Source organism: Perca flavescens, chromosome 5 (genome assembly GCF_004354835.1).
Source record: "Perca flavescens isolate YP-PL-M2 chromosome 5, PFLA_1.0, whole genome shotgun sequence".
Lineage (NCBI taxonomy): Eukaryota > Metazoa > Chordata > Actinopteri > Perciformes > Percidae > Perca > Perca flavescens.
In genome coordinates this window covers 17,161,985-17,178,719 of record NC_041335.1, presented here as the reverse complement: position 1 = coordinate 17,178,719, position 16,735 = coordinate 17,161,985, and the positions used below count along the sequence as shown (strand labels likewise).

Genomic DNA, 16,735 nt, shown 5'->3' with positions numbered 1-16,735 from the left:
GTGAGTTGACCAATCATGCGATGAAAACGAAACGCCCATTAACTACGGACACCACAGAGGGGCAAAAGGCGTTTGTCCTTAAGTAGCTAGCTAGCCTTTAGCTTTAACATGGCATCGTTTGTTATTAAACCTGCCCACCTACGTTATGTTGTAAGGACAGGCAAGCTCATAAACGGGAATTGGACAAGAAACATATTTTGGTCAGACAGAAGGTAGTAATACATCTTCTCATCTCATCTAGCTACATTTCATCGTTAAACATCTCAGCTCATGTTCATGTCACGTTAACTGTCTTGTGTATGTGAATAGGAAATATTACCAACTAAGTATCACTTACAAGGAATTTGCCTTGGTGGTTGATGCATGCATACATAAACATATTAAAAGGAAAAATGTTACACATGTACATTATATACATGCATAGTAAGTGCTAGCTTTGTAGCTGCTACACAATGATACTTTAGCACAGTAGCTGAAGTCTTAGCTGTAGTTTTGGTTCTAACTTTCTAACGTTCTAAAGAGCCATCGAAACGAAAAAATACATTATTATACAGGATTTTATCAAAGTCCTTCTCTTTTATCTTCCCTTTTCCCTACAGGTATGCCACTGAAGGAGACAACAGGGTACCCAAAATATACACCAAAACTGGAGACAAAGGTTGTTTTTTTTAACTTAACTAGGAAAACAATACATGTTATAGCACTGTTACCGTAAGTAGTGCTTAAAAAGTTGAATCAATTCTTGCTGTACCCCCTAAAAGGTTACTCCAGCACATTTACAGGAGAGAGGAGGCCAAAGGAAGATCATATTTTTGAAGCCTTGGGAAATACAGATGAGTTGTCATCAGCTATAGGGTGAAATGTCTACTATTCACCTGTCACAATTCACTTCAAAACTTAGTTCTATATCTAGGATATAATCTGCCTCACTTGAAATGACTGTTGAATTGTGCATTACAGCTTGGCCAGAGAATTTTGTCTTGACAAAGGTCACACATTCACATATCAGTTGGACAAGGTTTGATTTTCATTTAGCATTTAATAACTTCCTTTATTGCAGACATTCTACATCAGCCAGATATACAATTTCTGACAGTATTTTGCTTTTTTCATTGCAGATACAGTGTATTTTACAAGATGTGGGCTCCAATATTGCCACCCCTCAATCATCTGCAAGAGAAAGTCACATAAGTATGCACTTGCTGGGTGGTCTAACGCAGTAAAATATTGTCTCATTTGCTTGAATATCTCTTGGGTTTATTTATTTTTCTGTTATGTTTTTGTAAGGGAGAACTAAATTTACTGCTCAGCCAATTGCAGACCTGGAAACCTGGATCGATACATTTACAGGAGAACTCCCTCCACTGACCAACTTCATTTTACCCGTAAGCCAATTTGTGCCTCTGTGAGACAAATTTCTTATTAAAGTCCTTTTGTACGGATACTTAATGCTTTTGTGTATCACAGTCTGGTGGAAAGAGCAGCTCAGCTTTGCACTTGGCTCGGACAGTGTGTCGGAGAGCAGAGCGCAGGTCAGTTGCAGTATGCTCCTTGCCTTGAATGGCGTAAAATTACCTCCTTCGGCTTGCTTTTCCAGCACAATACGTTCTGACAGAGCTTTGTTCTTACTTTAGTGTTGCTCCAATTGTGCGAGCAGGCGAGGCAGATCCAGATGTTGCTAAGTTTTTAAACAGGTCAGTTAAGTTCTTTAAAGTAATATGATAACATGGATCCTCTATTTAACATCTGATGAATGTCCCAATATTTTCACTCAGGTTGAGTGACTATCTGTTTACCGCAGCAAGATATGCAGCCACGAAAGAAGGCAACGAGGAGAAAATCTACAATAGACCTGAATGAACAGATTCTCACATGGGGAATAAGACAAAGACCTAATTTGTTTTTTGGGGATGGTTGGTGTTGCAGATATTTCACAGATATGACTGTCTAAAATTGTTTTAATAGATACAACTTTAACATTAAAGTATAATGTGAGACTATAGGCAGTAATAAACTTCACTGTGGCTAAATAAAACCATTCAGCCAATACATGTACCTCCTGGTTATTTAATTTTGCACAAGTAATGTTTCATCAAACACCTTTAGTTGAGTTTGTGTACAGTTATGGTACTGCAGCAGAGTAAATACTAGAGTTTTTCTTGTTGGTTTTACAATTGTCATCACCCAAAGATTGAACAACCACTGTGTTTATAGCTCCTCCTCTGTTAGATGTGGCTATACCCCATTAGGTTTTGTTCTCAGCTATTTATAATACAATACATTTGCATGTCAGGACTGTTCAGGGGTTAGGGGGCACTCAGTTATTACCCTCCCACAGAGTCACAGGATCTGGCACCAGCCTTGGCTCCTCTGGGACAAGGTACAGGCCCATGACATTAAAGACAGATTGCGGTCTTCATAGGGCGGATAACGCAGATAGGTTACACACTCAAACCGTGTGCCTCTTAGCAGACATGATTTCCTGTGAGAGAAGGTATCAAAGCTGTAGCGGCCATGGTAGGAACCCATTCCGCTGGCACCTGTCAAAAAATTGTTGGGACAGTTTATTTATAAAAGGCAATGTTATTCCACCACTATGTTTGGCATAATTTGGACACTGCTGCCACTGACTTACCAACTCCACCGAAGGGCAGAGCCACCATCAGACTCTGCAGGACGCTGTCATTAGAGCAAAAGCTTCCACTAGAGGTCTCACTCATTAGTCTTGAGATGACCTGCATTGTCAGAAAGGCCAATACATGATCAGAATACACTTCAGCTGCACCTGGCTCGTACAGTGAATACAGAGTGTCTTAACCTGATGCTGTCATGTACCTCGTTGTTTTTGGAAAATGCATAAACACAGAGGGGTTTCTCTTGCTTATTAATGAAGACAATTGCTTCATCCATGTTGTTTACAGTCAGAACAGGAACAACTGGGCCAAAAACATCCTGTTGCATGATGGGATCTGATTCCACAACCTCTGTCAAAATTGTTGGGGCTTCAGACAGAAAAAAGGTCACAATAGTATTAAATTTAATGCAGATTGCTTTGTTTTAGAGAATCCCACACACACACACACACAATGCTTACCAATATATTTCTCTGCTTCTATCACTTGCCCACCCACAGCCACTTTGCCTGATCTCCACAGCATGTCTCTCGTACGGTTGAAGATCTCTAGATTGACCATGCGGCCGTAACTGCGGGACTCTCTGGGATCAGAACCGTAGAACTCTATCAGGTAGCACTTGAGGGCCTGCACCAGTCGTGCTTGTATATCAGTGTGGCACAGGATGTAGTCAGGAGCCACCAAGCTCTGTCCAGCATTGTGAAAACGTGCCCAGGCGATACGCTGTGCGGTGATGGCAATGTCACAGTGTTGGTCCACATAACATGGGTTCTTGCCACCCAAAATCAGGGTGACAGGTGTGAGTGTGCAAGCTGCAGCCCGAGCAATTCTGCTTCCCTCTTTCCTGTTGCCTATAGGGATTGACAGACACTTAATTGACTTCAAGATTATTTCAATAAATAAATCACAAAATTATTTTATAGCTATAAAATCTTATAAAGTTAAACTAATGTTATAGTTTAGCTTTACCTGTAAAGAAGACATGGTCGAACCTAAGTTCCACAACTTCAGGCAAGTCATTCACGCCTGCAAGAATCACATGGAAGCATTCCTTGAGGGAAAACAGGAATTTTAGATCAGACTTTACATTTTTATTGTAGCATTACTGCCAATTAAACAGAGAACAAATGCAGAATAGAGAAGTTGGAAATCAACTTTTGAGATAGTCTTGGATAGCAAAAGGTGGATGTTTCCATAGTCCCAGTTTTAACCACATCTGATCTCTTTAAAGTCTCATGTCACATTAAAACCGCTCATTTGAGTCTGAACAAATGACCTCTTTAAAAGCACAGATCAAAAGAAGTCCTATTCAAAGTGAAAATAAGTTAGCCTTTGTGAGACCTTCAGACACATAAAAGTCTGCCGTCTTCCCTGCTATGTAATTACTCACATTGTCCAAGTAGAAGGGGATGAGACGATGAAGAAGCTCTGCAGTGTGAGCGGTGTACTCTGAGGGGCTGATGATTGCACAGTTTCCTACACAAAATAATAGTACAAGTATCGTCACTAAGCCTGTGTGATGACAAATAATACTGTAATTAAACTGATTATTGAGAGGATATGTCTCGAGTCTCTGCACCTGCTGCGATGGCCCCTACCAGTGGCACCAGACACGTTTGGACAGGACTGCACCAGTTCCCCATGATAAACACCACCCCCAGCGGCTCACTAACCATCAGACACTCGTCCAACGTAGTGGACTACATCAGACAAGCTCAAAATTAGGTTACAAGTAAAACAGAACTCTCATGAGTGAAAGTTTATCAGGTTGACTTAACAGAAAGAACAAGGTCATTCAAAATACAATAAGGACAAGGCAATTTAAAGCTGCAGTAGGTAGTTTATTTTTGGCAGCATTGGGAAACAGATTTATAATAATAACCTTTTAGCATATTGTAATTCAAGTGGCCTGAGAGAAAACTAGACTTCTGCAGCACCTCCTTGGCTCTGTTATCAGGCTTTAGAAAAGCTAGCGGTCTCTGGAGACTTTGGCCAATCACAGGTCATTTCAGAGTGTGTTTGTATTGGCTGTTATGCAGATGCATGTGTACGTCCCTTTGGTAAACACTCAGTTTACCATAGCCAATGGCTAAGGGCTGCAGCTCATTCAAGGCTAAAACTATTAGATATTACTTTAAATTCTGGTGTTTTCTTGCAAACTACCTACTGCATCATTAGGTTTTAATCTGCTTTGGCAGGCCGAGCACAATACTTCCACTTCTTTGTAATAGCGAGATGGAATGTGTAAATCATGAATAATCCCAATAATATTATGAAGAGGTTATTAGAAGAAAAAGAAAAGGCAGCAATGGTCTCACCAGGTTTCTTTCCACATACTGCGGCTGCATCCACTTCTTAAGGTTGTTGTTGGCATGAAGTGCCTCATTTTTGACAAGAATCAGTTCTGACACAACGGTCTCAAACTTTGGCTGGTTAAAAAATAAAAAGCCTAATTGAACCATTATGTCAATTTTCATTGTCATAGTCTCATGTTTTTAAACAAGCACAACCACTGTAGGGAACTGCTTCACCACTTACCTTATGAAGGTCCCTTCCAAGAGCATCCACAAAGCCACACTCGTGTTCCTCCAGCATCTGCACCACAGCCTCCAGCTGAGCCAGTCTGAAGCCCTCCTTGAGGGTGCGTCCAGCTTGAAAAGCGATTCTTGACCTCTTCAGCAGATCCACACACTCCAGAGGATACGTCTTCAAACAGGGCTCCCCAAGCCTGGTCCTGAAACCACAGCCAAAAAAAATCACTAGTTTTTAAACACAAGAGTACAATAAAAACACATCCTCTGTCCTAGTTCATAACCATAGGCCTACCTTCTACATGTTAACCGGCCATTCCTCTGACAAGCATAGCATGCCCTTATTTTTCCACTCATGTCAAGAATTATCCACTGCTGAACTTTTTTCTGAATAGAGTTAGTGTGCAGTTAAGCCAATGCACCAGTTAGCCTAAGTAAAAGCCCCACTGAAAGGGAGGGTAGTGAAAATCCTGACGAGTCCAGCCAATCAGGGAGTGACGCCCATATTGAAAAGTGGCTGATGGAATGCCACTAGTGCTACAACGGCATAAGCCGATCCCTTGAGTGGTACGCCACTCGTGCACCACCGGCCCATAGGCTATATCGTTTCCTAACGGCACATGACACCATACAAAACTCTACATCGAGGAACATTAACCAGGCTTATGGCATATTATTTATTATTCACCATAAATAGGCTACTTTGAATGGTTTGTGGCATAAGCACGGTCTATATAGGATATTAACCACCAGGGCCGTAGCCAGGGTTTAGAAATTGGTGAGTTCCAGAATTTTTGTCTTTTAATAGTGCTTTTATTGCATTTCTGGATGAGCAAAATTCATACCAAAATGATACCTACAAACAAAACCCAAGCTATACACAAATATCTTTAGGGGTCTTGTTGGAAAAAAATACTAATCCAAGTAGCCTACATTTACTCAAGTACAATGTCAGAGGGAAATGTACTTTTAACTCCACTAGGCTACATAATATATTTGACACTAGTTACTTTTAATAAAAAAAATAAAAAAAACACAACATGATATGGTGCAGCAGTACACTACCAGCCTACCCAGTAACACTGGCTCCATAGTCCACATTGATGAACTATACAACATTAAAATGCTCTTACATGTATTTTGTTTGCAGTTACACCAGTAGGCCTATATTCTATTTTTTTTTTTAAATATAGCACTTTGAAAGGCGCCATTCAGCATAATGAGTAGCCTCCTTTAACTTTCGATACTTTAAGTAGGCCTACATGTTGTTGACAATAGCCTATTTATTTTTACTTTAGTAACATTTTTAATCAACTTTAACTGTTTATTTACATCAGTAGGCCTAGGCTTCTTACTGCTGGTCACTTTGGGTAGTCTACATCGGTAGCCTACATAGGCAAAGATATCTTAAATGATTTTACGGTTTGTCACTGATAGCGACCTAACACTTCGCTAATCAAGCAGTTAGAAAACGCCATGTGCAAGTGGAACACAAGCGACATAGGTTACCACCACACAGGTATCATCAGCCACTTTTTCCACCGGCGCAACAGGCAATATGGGTCTAACCCAGCCCCTCCAAGGCATGAGGCATCTCATTAACTGACAGAGCTTGCACAGAACACGTTAAAAAGTCACGTCGCCCAAAAACAAAAAGTGTAGGTCTAGGCGTACATTAGTGCAAACCGAATATTTAACGTTACCTTCGCAGCGCTTTGAACCATTTGGCTGGAGAAGGGCTCGGCGGCGGACTGCTCATGGCTAGGCCTACTCTGCAGCTTCAGGTGGAGAATTTTGAAAGTTCTCCCAGCACCGTTCACCTCTCATGAAAAGCCACAGGGACCGAGCACAATGGGGAATATCAATTAGGCTTGCGCATTTACACCGTAATCCGCCATGCACGTTTTTCAGGAAAACCAGAAAATGTGGTATATGAGACACTCGATCCCACAGCCATGATGTTAAACGGAGTTTGCTGTCAATCAATACACTTTAGTCCTGTGCGCTGAGCCACACTGGTGTTGTTCAGACTCAGCAGGTGTTGGTAATAAACTAATTGGTTAAATGCAAAGAATTGAGCCAGTGCTCATTGTGTTGTAAATTATTTAAAGTAAATAATAAATAATAATTTTACAGGGGGTTACACATAAACAAGTCTTACATGGGAATCTCCTTTTTCAACAACACACTCCAAACTGTAGTGCAGCCAGTCTCAGACACTTCAAAAAAGAGATGGAAACTTTCACAGGGTGGGAACATTTCCAGGATCATTTTTATTTTTTTTTACTAAAAGAGCAGATAGTCAAAGGTCAGTTTTAGCAGTCCACGGTTACACTTAAAGTCTAGCCTAGTCTTGACATCATTTTTAAAACCGATGAGTGACCTCATCACGAGACAGACAAGCTTGTGAGGTATCTTTCATCTCTTTTGCACACTAACACACACTCAGGTGTAGCATAAAATCCATTCACAGTGTTTCCACTTCTTGCTGGAATAGATTAAAGGAGAAAAGCTGGAGTAAGATCCTCAGGACTGATTTGTCAGATCTGAAAATAGTGTAATCTCATTAGTATACTGCAGGTAAATTCAATACAACCAGTCTTATATATCATTATAATCACTTTTCTGTTGTTTTTCCACAAGTTAATCGCCATTATATTACTAGTTAGAAACAATAATGACCAGTATGCTCTAAAGCTTGTGTTACTTATTAACAAGTATCCATACTCATTCATGACAGAAAAAAAGCTTGTTTTGCATAATAAAGAACATGGTAAATATTTTCTTTTTAATCCTTTAAAAGTTAGTCTTCTTTCTGCTAAATGACTAACTTCCTTTCCTTTATGATCTAATTGAACCCTGTGTAAAGTAGTATTTAGGCTGATGGGGTAAAATTCACCCGCATGTCCCTTTTACCCCAACAGCCACAAACGGCAGAAAGGTGCGCAACATTTCCATCCAAGGGAACATTAAATCAAGCAGTCACATTTGGTTGACCAACCAGTCCATGACATCATGTTGAAAGGTTTTTAAACCTCAAAATTCATTTTCCGCATGGCTTAAAAAGTCCACAGAGATCAGAGGGCATCGTAGTAAAACCCTCCTCGGTTGTTGTTGTTCCAGTGGTAATAGAGTGGTTGGGTTTCTGCGCTTTTTTGTTAGCAGGAGCGAGAGATAAAGTCCAGGTACATAGCCCCCGTTTCTATGGCTTGTTTCCCATAAACGTGGTTATTGGTTACAATTGGAATACAGTCAGACGTGAGAGCAAAGGGGGGTGGCATTGTATGAGGCACTCAGCGTTATACAAAGGTGTAGTGAGAAATCTTCAGTTTTTCTAGTATTTGGTATGAAGACTTAGATTATTGATTACCTTTACTTCATTTTTTTTTATTTTATTTTTTAGAGTGGTCAAGCACAGACGTGTTCAGATGATGTGTTCAGATTCATGAACAGCGGTATCTCCTTTGCTGGGCAGATACAAATAATGCCCAAACATTTCCAGTTTCTTTTTTACTCAAAAGCAAAAATGCTACAGCAAGGACATCCTTTCTAAATCAAACAGCATGATCCATTTTTTTTTGTCAAGAAATTCTGCTGCTTCACCAGAACTGAGGCAGATGTTCAAACGAGAACATAAAAACCAGAGGGCGGACATCTCTCTCAGGGGACTGCAGCGTCTTGTAGTGGGGAGAAATGGAGTCAGGTCAAAATGATTCTCCTCGAAATGGGACATAATGTAATCAACACAGGATCACTGCCGTGAGCCACTACTCCATGGAGGTTGAACACAAGACATTGATTTGTCTTCCATTTATGAAAGCTGCATTATGTTCAGCAAAACATTTTAAGACTCATCCAATATCAGCTAAAAGTTGCTTGGATAATGGAGTCCGAGCTTGTAAGTATATTAACAATGCATCGCTTGGTTTTACTCGAGTGAGTTGACCACGTGTCTAATGGCTTGCATTGCATCTGTATTGCTTTCTAGTTTGCTTAAAATGGGAGTGCGAGCATGATTCTGTTAAGCCTGAGAAACAGAGATCTAGCCACTGTATATCGATATTTCATCAAGATAAATAGGCCTACAAGATGTTGAATTTTGGCAAAGGGAGATGCTAAAAATTGGATTGTGCTGCAGAAACAGCATCCCCTTTAATGCAACGGAGTGGGCTGATTGTTAAAAAAAAAAAGAGACAAAAGGAGAGTTTGTAGGTCCTTTATGAATCCACTTTTGTTTAGGTGATGGCCCTTTGACTTGTGACTTTGACTCCTGTGAAGATTGTCCGGATGCAACTGAGTTAGGAGAGCTCAAAGCCTGTGTTCATACTGATAGCGTAGCGCAGCTTGTCACGCAAGATGCTCTTCTTGCTGTAATTGGGCAATTTTAGCAGGTTGAAGCATGTTGATGAAGTGGGAAGTCGACCACCAGGCTCCTTCTTGCGGATTGTGAAAAAGCCCCTAAGAACACTGCCAAGGGTGTCTCCGGTGTCCTAGACGCAGGAAATGCTCTGTTAGTACAAACGTAACACATGCTGCATCAATTTCCTCCTTTTTTATTCTTACCTGATCATCTGAAACTTCCACACAACGGATGGAGAAAGGTGGTTTGAGGTAGGCGAAACCTAGAAGAGGCGGCCTAGAGCAGCTGGTAACAAACTGTAAAAACACACAAGAATAAATGAGACCGTGGTAAACCACTTGGGGGTAGAGATGAACAGCTTTGGCTATGGCAGTTGCAAACACTTTACTTTAAGGAACATAGCCCTCTCTTCAGAAGTGAAGTCACTGGACAGGATGTCCCACAGCCAGATGATGACACGATGGCTGCTGTGAAAACCTCCATAGTAGACCGTGTGTTTCCTGAGAAAGAGAGGAGAAGACAACAAGGATGAGCATCTCCGTGCACAGGAAGCACAGATGAAGGAAAGTCTATTGCACCGCTCTAACAAAGTGTTTCGATTGAGGAGACTTCTGAATTAACAGGAACATCCTGCTAGATTTGGGACACATTTACTGAGGAAACATCCATTACAATGAGTACAACTGTTGCGGTGGCACAGCAAGAATTTAGTCATCAAAGATGTCTGAAATGTCACGTACTTGAGGTCATCAAGATCAATCTCGGCATTGTCTCCCGAGACGAGGCGCTGAACCTCGGGCGTGGAAAACATGTGCAGCCACTCTGGGTTAATGATGCTGCGGAAGCCCCGAATGAAAGCACCCGTTTGCTCCTTAATCTGTGTGTGCATCCGGAAGTGAGCCATGAGGTGAATGTAGCTGATCCTGCAGGAAATGGTAGAGTTTACGTCAGAGTTAGACAGTGATCTCTTTGAGTACACGTCAAAAAAAAAGGACAACATTTCAAATTTAAAATGGGTCAGTAGCGTTATTTTTTCGATTGCATATAAAATGTACATACTTGTTTTCGTTGATGACTGGCATGGTTTTCCCCCCAGGTATCAACTCATGACACACAAGCTGTAAGGGAAGATACAAAGCAGCTGTTAAATTGTGAATTTCCGGTATTTAACTACACTGTATCGTATCTTCCACATTTTCTGTTCTTACCTGCCCCATAACATCCTCATCATAGGATAATGTCAGTCCTAGATCCCCTACATCTCCATCATAGCGCTGAAGAAACAAATCAAATGAAAGATGTAAGATGAAAATGGGATAAATTAGTTCAAAATAAAATTGTCTGTAATTCTAGCCGACCTTAATGGAAGTGAGGTTCTTGTAAAACTCAGAGTCCAGCGAGGGCAGCTCGTCGATGGAGCTGTAGAAAGTGTTGTGGTGGTGACCCAAGACTTGACTGAGGAAGAAGGAGGCAAAAGGGACGTCCACAACAATGCCCTGAGCATAGTGAAGTTACAGTTACATATTTACCGAAGATCATCCAAAGCAGTGTTCAGAGTGAGATCAACAAATGGGGGCATTTTTTTTTTTTTTTTTTTTTTAGAAGACATACCTCATATATGGCTTTCCCAAGCATCTTCCCCACAAACTCAAACAGCTGCAAATGATTCTCATGGATGTAAGATGTGGGTGAAGGATACAACCTTTCATTTCCACTCGTAGTCTACAGAAAATAAATAGCATATCATACAAAACAGTAAAATCAATGTCAGCAGCAGAAGTGTGATGATTTATTAAAAAAAAAAAAAAAAAAAAAAAAAAGCTTTCTATTTGCCTGACTTACCCTGAACAGGTTGAGAGCAGGATTGAACACTTTCTTAATGATCTCCTCCAGAAACTCTTTGAACACACCATCCTGATCGATACCAGCCTCGTCTACTCCCAGGTCGTTCACAAACTTCACACGAATAACGCCTTTTATGGAATTTGCCGGTAATCTGCGGAGCTGGTCATATCCATCCTTTAGGACACGGAAACACAAAGTGTTATTATGGAACAACTGACAAAGACATTTTTGCTCTCCTTCAAAATCTGATCTGTGGACTCCATACCTCTAACATCCGTGAGCGACGAATGGTAATATGGGTGACATGTGGTGAAGCAGAGCTGGTTTCTACCAATCCTAAACTTTCTTTTTCCTTTGTAACGATGTTCCTGAACAGCAGCACCCTCTAAAGTGAGAGGGAAAGTAAATATACAACTGAAAAATTAAAATGACACTCCGCCTTAAAACAAAGGATCCTTTTTACTCACGTTTTTATGTGGAATGACATGTGGGATGTACTGTAGTAAAAGCTGGGCTCTTCTCTTGCCTTTCTCCAGCTCTTGGAACAACAGGCTGGGCTTCAGGTCCCTGAACGCAACCCCACAAAGATGTAAAGGTGAGCTTTCAAATGTGACCACAAAGCAGAGACAGAAGGCCGATGTGTTTAGGATATTAACAACTATTCAGTGTTTGTATTTACTTGCGTAGCCAGTGATCATCAGGGGTGAATCGTCGCCTGCAGTCCCGCTCATAAAGCACCATCAACCAGCCATGAACACTGTGGAACAACTCCAGTTTCTCTCCCTTAGCGTTTTCTATTAAATACCAAACAACTTTTTCAGTAAAAAAGAAAAATTCAATCTTCAATCAGGTGCCATCATCATAACCGTCAAGATTCAGTGAGGTCACAGGCTCACCTAAGATGCCATCCCATATCATCTTGTACACAAATGTGTTCAGAAATGAAGAGATAGTGAGGAGTTCCTCGATCTTGAAAGATGTTTGTTCTTCATAGACTTCAATGTCATCCAGAATTCTATAACACATTAACAGTGTGTCATGAAATATTGCTGCTACATTGGGCAACACATAAAAAATAAATTAAAAAAACTAAGTAAAATTACGTGATGAGGTGCCGTGAGCAGTCACAGAAGAGCATGAGCATAGCCAGGAGCTGCTTGGACTCTTCAGTGTCATTGTTCAGACACTCCATGAAGAGTTTGAGGCCTCCCTGAGGACCCAGCTCACAGATGAAGGCCCAAAGTTTGGGCAAAAGTTCATCGAGATGTGTCAGACCTGCAGAGAATGCACAGTGACAGACTCCATGATGAACTTTACAGGATGTTTTCCAAATACTGTATACGGTTGTATGACATTAAAAAAAAAAAGTACGATTCTGGTACTGACCGGTGAGTATCTGGAGTCGTATTTGCGTTAATGTAGACAGAGCAGTCTGGTAGAGCACACAGATGCTGCACACCTTCTGAACTTCAGCTGAGTCGACTCGCTTCCCTCCAACTGGTTTCAGGATGTTCCGTACAGAAGCCGACTTCTGAAACGCTCGCTTGAAGAGGTCTGTCAAAACACAGACACAATACATCGGGATGCAAAGAACCTTTGAGGACCTCTTGAAACCTTTTTTCAAACTCAACAGACTGTGCTTACCTTAAAATAGAATAGGTTTGGGTTTATCACTCACTTTTAACTGGTAGATTGTTTTGTGATGTGCTAGGCTGCGGGGGTGGGGGAGTGGGCTCCTGACTCTCCAGCTTTTTAGAGAGGACGTCGCTGAAGAGCGTCCGAATGACAGAAACACCCCACAGGTACTGAAGCTGTTTAGTGACCAGCGGCATCGACTCATTCAGACTACAGAGAACGGGAGACAGAGGAAGCAGAAGGGAGAAAAAGTCAAGTATACATATCTGGCATCCTTTTTTTTTTTTTAAACAAAAGAAGATTTTATCTACTTAAATACAAGTCAATCTGTTATTTGCAGAAAGGACACAAATAATGATACTTTAAAAAGGCATACAACACATGATGGCTTGGTATGCAGTCTACATAGACACCAAATTTCTAGCTAAAGCTCTTCCTCAGGAGGGACCAGGCAGCATATCAAGACATCTGTGTGTTCTGTCTTTTAATCACAATTGATTTTTGTGCTTCCAAAGAAATTAAAATGTTAACTTTTGCATTTAAAAAGGGCCTAAAACCTTTCCTCTGTATATTTTGGGTCTCCTGGGAACCCCCTTTTCTGGTTAATATTAAGTTATTGGATTCATTCAAGCAAATTAAGGCATTTCACTGACCCGTAGTCTACAGTCTGAGAGAACCAGCCCAGGACAGGGTGCCAGTGGGTAAGGTTGGACTTCTTTTGGGATACATATCTCTGGCAGTAGGACAGCATGTCAGTCAGGTCCTTCACAAAATGATTGGCCTCCTCTTCAAGGACTTTCTCATTAAGGAAGCCTAAATGAATCAGATTGCCTATAAAACATGAGAAAGACGGCATCAGCAACTGTAAAATAAACAATCCACAGGACACACAATGATTCTCCGTTCTCTCAACTAGATTGCATCGATAAAGCAATTATTTATCCAAAATACTATACCAAGTAAGCAGAGTGTGTGGCTCCCCTCAAGACACACACAGATGTCCAAACACTGTTCTTCCCGGCTGAGAAACAAAATGAACTTCCGCAGCAGGTCATGCGTCTGGATGGACGCCATACACTGTGAAGACAGAGCAGATATTATAGCCTACTCTGAACTATCATTCAAACTATAATATACAGTACCACTATGCAACAACAGCACAGGACAGGGATTTTACCTCTGGAGTAAGCACATTGAGGTGAGATACAATGGCTGGAACTGACATGATGTGAAGGAGGAATGATCTTAGCAGGTTATCAGAAAAGTGAGCAGCAATGACTGGCCTGAAAAAAAATGGATTTAGTTAAAAGGACAGCCTGCAAATAAAACCACAAAAACACAAAGCTAACTGGATATAACTGAATTGGATATAACATGTCGAATAGCAGTTACAACCATTACATTACCAGCTCTCGGCTCACCTTAATGACAAAGAGAAGATAGCTGTTAGAGTGCCTTTGGAGAGAGATGGTTTAGTACGAGCCAAGCCATTGGTCAGCAAGATCTAAACAAGAAAAAGTGAAGATGTCATACAATGTGCTTTTTTATTAAAATGACAGCTGGCACTGAAGAAGAAAATAGGTGTTACACTACTTCAACTAAAAAAGTATGAGCTGTAATACTGAACCTGGAGTATTGAATAGAATCCCTTTTGATTGAGATGGCCCATAATATTTTCACAAATCCTTGTCAAAGCGGGCCTGAGAGCTTCTCCTAAAATAAGGAAGGGAAGCTATTATGTTTTTCTCTGCAGAAAGCATGTCCTGCAATAACAAAGTTATGTTTATAATAATGACATCAGCTTGACTTTAGACTTACCCTTCCCTCGGACTATCCGCCAGGTTGAAGTGTCTGTGAAGGTCACCAGCATGGTGAGGTACAGCGTTACCAATTTATTGTCCTGAAGTATGTCAGGCTGCATATGACAAAACAGACGTAACGTGAGACGTACAATTAAAGTCATGAAAAGAATTTCAAAACACATTTTCCAGCGTCAAATTGAGACTAACCTTTAAATTTTTCAGTAGTTGACAGCAGGTCCACAACACATCTTTTATCTGTTTGAGCCAGGGAATGGTGAGGTCTTTGGAGAGAGCCAAGGAAACATACCAGACCTGAGGGCCAAATGCAAGAACAGTCACTGAGAAAGGAATCACATTTTAAAGAATGCTTGGTATGTGGATGGGATGCATATGCACACTCACTTTCGGTTCATTTTCAACCTCCATGCTGGCAAGAATTGCACGACAGAGCTTCTCAAACCTCTGTGTATTGCACAAAATTACAGTCATTTGAGCCACACAGCACAAGAGACGTGTATAAACTACTACTGTTATGTTTACAACAGTCTCTCAAATGTCTCCACAAAGGTAAGCATTAAAGGCTAACAGAAACAACATTAATATGAAAGTAATTACCTTGTGTACTAATGATTGTTATTAACGTAACCTAAATAGCATAGCTGCAACTCACCATCTTATCCTCTTGGCAATATACGAATAGTAATTTCCGAGCAATTTTGAAAATTGAAAGTGCATTTCTTTTTGATGTCCCAGTTTCAGAAGCTTGAAAATAGTCATCAACCTCTTTCCTGGTGAGACACAGACAGAAATTATTGAGCCAACGATTACATGAACATGAAATCAAATATTTGTTATTTTACAATTGATATTCATGGCAACATACTGAAGTCAAAGGTCTTTAAATTGCAGGCAACTAATACATCAGCAATACATTTTATGATTGGTGACTACCGTATTTGCTTCTGGAGTCTGCAGCGACAGAGAAATCTCCTGACCAGGGCTTGGATGTGGATTGCTGATTTTTCCTTGTCCTTATGTCCTCTCCTTTCCTCCCTGGCCTGCCTGGCTTTGTCCAGGAACTCGGACTTGGCGCTTTGAGGTACACTAAACATTGTGCAACTTGGAAAAAAAAATTAAAAGCACTTACTATACCCTGATGATCCGCATGCTTGTATTGATTACATTTTGACAGTGGCTTCAGAGCACATATCTGCGCTTTAACAACATTGTGACTGACAGCATCCCAACAACTGCATATCATCACATTGCGTTGCTTTGAGTTAACTTACCTGCAATATTCCTCAAATTAAGATTTTGCCTGGCTTATAGGCGCCCCTGGCGCTATACCTCCTCAGTCATTTGGTTGTCCTTGAGATCCGAGCGGGCGGAAAACCAAACAAAGATGAAGACTAACTTGCCATCTCTGGAGCAGCGGGCGACACAGGAAAGATGGAGCTGGGATAGTTAGCAGACAAGGCTAGTTCGCCGCTGCTCCACTTGATACTGTCTTACAGAGAATCTCTTCACATTCATTTAGCGATATTTATCATGATTGCGGGGTTAGGTTTGATCCCGTATCAATGACAGCCTAAAAAACACGGGGGACATACCGTTTAGAAATGTAAACAATGAGAGCAGATCCCTACATCGACTGCAGCCATTAATCCCTGTGCCGCACTAAATGCGTCCGGGTAGTGTTTGTCTAAAGATGTATAAATCGGGAGAGTATTTGTCGATAGAAGGTCTAGCTATATGGCAACCTATCTTTGTTCGTGTTGTAACAACAACAACTTTGTATTTCTGCTGGTGGATAATGCTTTCGTCCAGTGTGTTAGGTCGGTGGTGGGGGGGACTGTTATCGCTGTTACTACTCCTTCAAAAACGGAAATGTGCAGGATAAGGCTAGTGTAATTAAAGCTGTTTTGCAAT

At 41.0% G+C, this 16,735-nt stretch overlaps 3 protein-coding genes across 4 annotated transcripts; 1 reads left to right on the top strand and 2 right to left on the bottom strand.

The window, feature by feature from the left end:
- The first annotated feature begins 34 nt into the window (after positions 1–34).
- On the top strand, positions 35–2,049 carry mmab (metabolism of cobalamin associated B). The gene is made up of 9 exons (XM_028578433.1): positions 35–212; positions 600–658; positions 762–855; positions 961–1,018; positions 1,119–1,191; positions 1,288–1,385; positions 1,468–1,532; positions 1,635–1,694; positions 1,776–2,049. The coding sequence occupies exons 1-9, from the start codon at positions 109–111 to the stop codon at positions 1,858–1,860; spliced, it is 696 nt and encodes a 231-aa protein (XP_028434234.1). The 5' UTR covers positions 35–108; the 3' UTR covers positions 1,861–2,049.
- Positions 1,020–7,197, bottom strand: aldh3b4 (aldehyde dehydrogenase 3 family, member B4). Its single transcript, XM_028578432.1, has 10 exons — positions 6,868–7,197; positions 5,172–5,367; positions 4,952–5,062; positions 4,213–4,333; positions 4,024–4,109; positions 3,603–3,684; positions 3,095–3,484; positions 2,836–3,002; positions 2,636–2,735; positions 1,020–2,540 (listed from the first exon to the last, which is right to left on the bottom strand). The coding sequence occupies exons 1-10, from the start codon at positions 6,921–6,923 to the stop codon at positions 2,341–2,343; spliced, it is 1,509 nt and encodes a 502-aa protein (XP_028434233.1). The 5' UTR covers positions 6,924–7,197; the 3' UTR covers positions 1,020–2,340.
- Positions 7,198–7,418: 221 nt separating this feature from the next.
- On the bottom strand, positions 7,419–16,659 carry ube3b (ubiquitin protein ligase E3B). Of its 2 annotated transcripts, XM_028577194.1 has the most exons (28): positions 16,417–16,659; positions 16,096–16,174; positions 15,758–15,925; positions 15,477–15,594; positions 15,209–15,268; positions 15,014–15,118; positions 14,823–14,919; positions 14,632–14,717; positions 14,426–14,508; positions 14,182–14,287; positions 13,961–14,081; positions 13,658–13,835; positions 13,048–13,214; positions 12,756–12,923; positions 12,473–12,644; positions 12,266–12,384; positions 12,049–12,163; positions 11,837–11,936; positions 11,635–11,754; positions 11,367–11,543; positions 11,136–11,246; positions 10,883–11,020; positions 10,733–10,798; positions 10,584–10,642; positions 10,265–10,447; positions 9,913–10,024; positions 9,728–9,820; positions 7,419–9,654 (listed from the first exon to the last, which is right to left on the bottom strand). In XM_028577194.1, the coding sequence occupies exons 3-28, from the start codon at positions 15,916–15,918 to the stop codon at positions 9,463–9,465; spliced, it is 3,207 nt and encodes a 1,068-aa protein (XP_028432995.1). In that variant the 5' UTR covers positions 15,919–15,925; positions 16,096–16,174; positions 16,417–16,659; the 3' UTR covers positions 7,419–9,462. The 2 variants fall into 2 exon arrangements, with proteins under 2 accessions (XP_028432995.1, XP_028432994.1); XM_028577193.1 differs by having other exon boundaries at positions 16,096–16,659.
- Positions 16,660–16,735: the final 76 nt, after the last annotated feature.